Source organism: Rhinopithecus bieti, unplaced genomic scaffold, assembly GCF_001698545.2.
Source record: "Rhinopithecus bieti isolate Rb0 unplaced genomic scaffold, ASM169854v2 scaffold_1014, whole genome shotgun sequence".
Lineage (NCBI taxonomy): Eukaryota > Metazoa > Chordata > Mammalia > Primates > Cercopithecidae > Rhinopithecus > Rhinopithecus bieti.
In genome coordinates this window covers 2,656,506-2,663,123 of record NW_016803499.1, presented here as the reverse complement: position 1 = coordinate 2,663,123, position 6,618 = coordinate 2,656,506, and the positions used below count along the sequence as shown (strand labels likewise).

The 6,618-nt window shown below is 57.5% G+C and overlaps 1 protein-coding gene across 1 annotated transcript in view; it reads right to left on the bottom strand.

The window, feature by feature from the left end:
• Positions 1 to 278: 278 nt before the first annotated feature.
• LOC108538098 (uncharacterized) overlaps positions 279 to 6,618 on the bottom strand; it is a 46,778-nt gene continuing 40,438 nt past the window's right edge. The window contains exons 5-7 of the mRNA XM_017885951.1: positions 3,276 to 3,407; positions 2,787 to 2,919; positions 279 to 1,302 (exon numbers count right to left, since the gene is read on the bottom strand). Coding sequence (XP_017741440.1) covers positions 594 to 1,302; positions 2,787 to 2,919; positions 3,276 to 3,407 — 974 coding nt within the window. The 3' untranslated portion in view covers positions 279 to 593. The remainder of the gene's footprint in view (positions 1,303 to 2,786; positions 2,920 to 3,275; positions 3,408 to 6,618) is intronic.

Below are 6,618 nucleotides of genomic sequence, written 5' to 3'. Positions count from 1 at the left end.
AGTGCATCTGGCTGGTCAACTCAGTCTCACAAGTGCGTCTTGAGACCTTTCCCAGGGGTCTGCTCTGGGGAAATCAAGACAGCCATCTGCACCTTTGTCTTTGTGGTCCCTCCACCTGAGTCCTCTGGCTTACCCAGCTCTCCCTGCAGTCATATTTATAAGGAATTGGAGGCAGAGAAGGTCTTAAAACAAGACCTACCCCCAGGACCACTCCCTGCAACCGGGGACCCCAGAACCTGGTGATGGACCTGCAAGGCTGGCCCCTCCGTCTCCCCACATGGCCAACTGCCTCTACGGGACAGCCCTGGTCAGTCTGGGCAGGCACAATCCATCTCAGGCCTCTCTGAGCTCCTGCCCCGGGGGTGGGACATGGGGGTCATGTGCCTGTCCTGCTCCCCTCGCCTCCCACCACCACCAGAAGGGCCAGCTGAGTCTCGAGACAGGGCGCGTGGAGGCCGCTGCCTGCAGAGGCCTAGTCCTGCTTGGGTTTCTGGGGCTGCCGCTGGGCCAGTCTGTAGTCGATGTAGGTCCCGAGGCAGGACCACAGGATGAGGCGTGCTAGGAGGATCACCACCAGCAGGGCCAGGAGCGGGTCAGGGCCCGAGCTGCCACCTGGCCAGGAGGTCATGCCTGAGGTCGGCACCACAGGGCAGCAGCAGCCTCTGCCCTCCAACCGAGATGCAGTGGGGCCCTGCCACCCAAGCCCAGCACTGCCAAGTGGCCGCCGTGCAGACCGGGGTCAGGAAGCTCCGTCCAGCCTGAGGCCTCTGCAACCGGCGCCCCCAAGGGACCGCCCTGTTCTCTCCGGTGCCACCAAGCAGGCCAGACCTGCCCGCCAGACTCCAGCCTGGGGCCTCCCTGGCATGTGAGAGGACAGACTGGGGACGGCGAGCGGCCTCCTTGGTCAAGAGGCCCGTGTACCATTCATCCAGAATTAACCACTCTCTGTGCTGACAATGACAGCATTGTCCAGGGGCCTGGGGGGCGGGAGGCCGCCGGGAGCCGGCCCCCCTCGCTGTCCCTGCGCCCCCTGCTCGCCAGCGCTGACGTAATCTGCAAACATCCCCGGCGGCAGCTGCTGGGCGAAGCGGCCACCTCCTCCCGGCGCTTTCAGCAGCCCACGCGGCTCTTCCGGCCCCGCCAGACAATTGGGCCCTTTTCTCTCCCCAATTAGCTATCACTTCTGGAGGCCGCGCCGTCCAGCGCCGGCCCACAGTCTCCGCAGCAGCAGGCCCGGGATGGGGCGGGGGCCGGGAAGCTTGGCGGGGAGGCTGGGGCCACCGCGGGGAAGGAGGACGGATCCTGTGGATGAAAAACCAAGGAGAGGGAGGGAGAAGATGAGGACGGCGGCCGCAGCCCAGGCGCCCCAACACAGCTCAGCAGCACAGGGCCGCGATCGGGGCCTCTGATAGCAAGGGGGCCAGCACGGACACTGGCTTCATCCCCCAGGAAGGGGACGGGTGGACCTGCAGCAGCACCTCCCTCCAGTTCACCCCCACCACCCCCCACCAACAAGCCTTAGACGGGACCTGTAGCCCTAAGCTGGAGCGCACAGGCCTGCAGGTCCCTGACATCCTCACAGTCACCCTGGGCCCGACGCCAGTCCCGCCTTCTACTAGCTGAGCGACCTCTGGCAAGTTGTGCAACCTCCCAGAGCTGCAGATCTTGCGTTAAAAAATGATGAATTGATGGGTGCTGACGAGTTGATGGGTGCAGCACACCAACATGGCATAAGTATACATATGTAACAAACCTGCACGTTATGCACATGTACACTAGAACTTAAAATATAAAAATAAAAAATAAAAAAAAAAAAAAAAAAAAAAAAAAAAAAAAAAAAAAAAAAAAAGTGAAGCAAATACCTCCTGCTTTGAAGCACTGGGGGAGTGCATACACATGTATACATTTGTGTGCACACGGACTCACACGTGTGCACACACAATAAGGGCACATTGACCTCTACAGGCTCTGCCCCCCAAGTCCAGCTCTGGCCTCTCACAGCCGAGTTTCTGTGGGTGAGAGATAGACCGCCAGCACTGCCCCCTCTAAATCTAAGCCTACATCCCATGAAGCAAAGGGGCCCCCGTTGGAGCTATGGGGCTGAGCGTGAGGAATAGAGGTCTCTGGTGGCTGGGTCCTGGGAGTTCAGCCAGTTCTCACCAGGAAATGTCCAGCCTGAGCTACAGAGAACAGCAACGGGGGCCTTCCTGGCCACAGGGCTCTGGGGCCCATTGCTGGTCGCCGGAAGCCAGCTCTTTAGTTTCTTCCCGATCTACACAATGAGTGTCCTCCCAGCCAAGCCTTTCCAGAAGATTCAAACGGGACCACGCGTTCAAACGGAGTGTGGAGCGCGATGCTACCTCACCTTCAGCAGAGCACTGCCTAAGCTGCCTTCCTGCTGCCACCCTGGAGCCCCTGCCTGGACTGGCAGAGGCCGTCTGGGAAGCGTGCCTGGCCCTTCCTCGATCCGTGGTGTGCCCTGCACCCACTGGGCTGCCCAGCGCTGCTATCAGAGGCCACTCACTTAAGGAACATTTAGCTCTGGGCTTGTTTTCCATGCACAGAGGTTTGAAGATCACTTCAAACATAGGTGGGGAGTTAGCTCTCTGGACCCCGTCACAGTGAGTCATCAACAGTGCATTTGCGATGGGGCCTTCCAGAAGGCCAGGGAAAGTCCTGCTGACTTCCTGGGGAAGCCCATCGGCACACGGAGTGCGGGTCCCCAGACAGGAGCAGCTGTGCACCAGGGAGGAGGCAGAGGCTGCTGCCAGCGGCATGTCCCTTACCTGAGAGGGTCACCTCTCCAGGTGACATGTCCTGGGGGAGCCGGGGGCGTCTGCTCAGGCCAGAGGCGCTCACACCAGGCAGGGCACCTCTCAACCTGGACAGGTGGGGACCAAGGTGGCCTTGGACAAAACTCTGTGTTTGCCAAGCACCCAATCGACACAGAGAGTCAGCCACACCCCAGTCACATGGTGTCCACACGCAGGGGTCAAGGAGGCCTGGCCCCTCCCCCTCAGACGTCCCTGGGCCTCTGGGAATCAGCAAGGACGAGGACGGCGTGCCCTTCGAGAGAGGAAGGGAGTGGCCTCCTCCCGGTGGTGTCCAGGCTCACCTTCTCCCAAGAGGGGGTTGCTTGCTGGATAAAGTGGCCGAGGCCACAGGGAAAAAGCGAGTGACCATGAGCAAGCCACGGACACAGCGCACTGACAGCACTGCAGCGTGGGGACTGTGAGACCTCCCACTCTCAGGGGAAACTCCCCACGTCCCCTCACCGTCAGCAGTCTCACCATCAGCAGTGCTGCGGTTGGGGCTGCGACCTGTGCTCGGAGCCTCCGCCAGCTCCTGTGGCTCACCGCCTGCTGCCCTGGTCTTTCGCTTCCAGCAGGACCCTTCTCCAGGGCATCCTGGGCCACGGGAGCCACCCCAATGCACAGAGACTCGAAGGCCCAGGAAGCTCCCTCCCCCACGCAGCCCTTAACCTAAGGCTGACCTGGGCAGGACGTAGCCCGGGTTCCCTGCTTCGGGGCAGGACAAACTAGAAGCCACTCTGAGCCCTCAGAGCTCCCCCTGACAATCCTAGGGACGTGTGGCTGTGCCTGGAGTCACCCTCTTCCCAGCCTGCCTCCCTTCATCTTGCCCTCCCTGCTCCTCCTTCCTGTGTTTCCCCATCACACCACCCCCTGAGTTAGCCACCTGTGAATATAATCCAGGATAAGCAAGAGGAGCTCCCCATCAGCGTGGACCCAGACCCCGCCAATGGGAATGCATGGAGCTGGGCGGTGGCGGCTCCCAGCCCTGGGCCTCTGAGGATGGATCAGGGATGCTCCCAGCCCTGGGTCTCTGAAGATGGATCAGGGGATGCTCCCAGCCCCGGGCCTCTGAGGATGGATCTGGGATGCTCCCAGCCCCGGGCCTCTGAGGATGGATCTGGGATGCTCCCAGCCCCGGGCCTCTGAGGATGGATCCAGGAATGCAAGTTGCCATCGGGACCTCCAACAGCCAAGCCATCTTCCTGCACCCAAATATTCAATGTTGATACAGCAGTGAGTGACGCACCCTCACTCACTGCTTCCTGACGAAATGCTTGGCAGAGGAAACCTCTCCACAGGTGAGCTCCGTGAGGAAGGCCTGGGGTGGAAGCAACAAGGAGGTGCAAGTTCTTGCCCCCAAAGCCTGGCCCCGCCCAGGACCAGCCCTCAGTCCAGGTGACAGCCTTGGACAGAGCCCCCAAGAACCTCATGAGCGCTTCCTGTGAGCCCCAGGCAAGCTGGTCTCCACTGAAGCATCACTGGGCCTCAGTTTCCTCCCCTCAGTAAAAGGGGAAAATAATCTCAGCACTATGGGAGGCCGATGTGAGAAGGTTCAGGAGTTCGAGGCCAACCTGGGCAACATGACAAAACCCCATCTCTACAAAAAAAAAAAATTAGCCGGATGTGGTGGTGCACACCTGCAGTCCCAGCTAGCTAGGAGGCTGAGGCAGGAGGATCGCTTGAACCTGAGAGGCAGAGGTTGCAGTGAGCCATGATCGAGCCACTGTACTCCAGCCTGGGCAACAGGACAAGACCCTACCTCAAAAAAAAAAAGGTGAGGGGATAATAATCCCTCCCCATCTTCTGCAAGCAAGGATGGGGATAAGAGGGCTTCGCAGGGGAAATCCCTGCCCAAATGTCATAGAGATGAGCTGGACTTGGCTGACTCGAATGCAGGCCCCAGGAAGAACCTTGAACGCCCTCCCCCAGGGACCACCAGGCACATCCCCCAGGGGCCGCCAGGCACATCCCCCAGGGCTTCAGTGGGTTGGTTGGTTTTGTTTGTTATTTTCATAGCACCAACATCCTCTGAACTCTTCCATGTGTTTCCAGAACTCGAGCTCTCACCAAATCCCCCAGGACTTAGCACAGTTCCAGGCACCCAGAAGGCTCTTAGCAAGGACGGCCACGTGCATCAGAGCCGGGAGGCCAAATTAAAAGAAGCACGTGTTTTCCTTAGACCAGATTCCACCAAAATTGTAAAACCACCACCTACAGCCTTGTTGATAGTGAGACATTCTCAGACATGTCAGGGTCCTGTTGAAAATCGCTATTTTTTTTCTTTGTTTCTTTTTGCAACAGCAAAATGTGCTTGCTTTAACCGCTCCCCACCCCACCCCCCAGAAAAGACAACCATGGCAGAGATGGGTGAGTTGGGAGAGCATTCACATCATCAACTCTTACTTCTGCCAAGACGGAGCACAGGACATGAGGACCCCGTCCAGGGCCTACGGGGAGCCTGAGTTCCCACCCCATGAAGGTCTGCAGCCCATCACCTCCTCCCCTGAGAAGGCTGCATCTCAAACCCCAGCCGGCGCAGGCTGCCGAAATCAACAGCACATGCATTTCAAACCGGGTTTCCACTGAAATGCTCCCTACACACAGACGGGCGAAAATTAATTTTCTTTCTTCCTGCACCACAAAAGAAGATTAAAATCACGAACAGTGGGACGAGTGGGGGAAGTGGAGGGCTTCCTCATTGAGGGAGACCCCTGCCCGGGCAGTTTCTCTCCCTAACAAGGGATGGCCCCAGCCGTCTGAAACGCCCTGCTGCAGGCATAAAACCCGACCCAGGAGAAGGTACTTGAGAAAAAGGACGCCGCTGCCCTCCCAACGGTTGAAAGCTGGTATGTAACTTCGCTCGGGGTGATCAAACAGCTAGTCAAGGACGCTGTCAGGAACAGAATGAAATTCCAAATAAATTAGCCATGTCCAAGAAGCCAATACAACACCGGATTAAGGCTCACAAAGAAAACACAATTTATTCAGCCTACCTTGTCAGAATTCTTAATAACCCCCCTTCCTTTCCCTCACCTCGGGCTGAGAGTCCCTGGGTGTGAAGAGGCAAAGTGAACCCCACTCGGGACGCTGGGCTACACGTACTTAGATGCACGAGATGTCTAGTGGAGCATAAGCGTTTACAAAATCGTGTTTTTAGGAACATTTCAGCGGGGATCATACACAATTGCGTAGGGAAGGCAAGCTGTCCCCAAGACCCACTCACATCTGAATGAGCGGGTTCATACATTAGAATACAGGAGGAGGGGGGCAGAGACAGGGATATTAACCATTTCAGCTTAACTCTTTGGGGTTTTAGGAAGAGTAACATCCCTGCCGGCGGCTCAAATGTAGCGTGCGCTGGTAGAGGTGCCTGAAACCTCTGTCTTCATTTGGACATGATTTTAAATTTTAAGGCAACAAGCAGGTGAACAGTAGCTGTCGTCCTTTGCAAATCCTAACTGTCCGCCGTGACAACTCATTAATATATTCAGCAGCCCTAAAGACAATATCTTTTTTTTTTTATCAATGAACCCAGACGGCTTTCACAGCCCACAAACGCTCTTTGAAAGAGTTAATAGGCAGAGGTTTGTGCGGACTCTGGAGCAGGCACCTTTGAAGGCTCCCAGGCCTCCTCCTCGTCTTAGGCTGTGATGATGTATCTGGTCTGCCCAGGCCTCAGTGAGAGTATGGGGCCTTTTCTTTGTCCCCAGAGAGGGGGGTGGAGGGGCCGGGGAGGGGGAGTTTGCTTTGCAGCACGGAGACATTTGCAAGAGATAAAGCCGACAGGGAATTTGAAGGGGAGCTG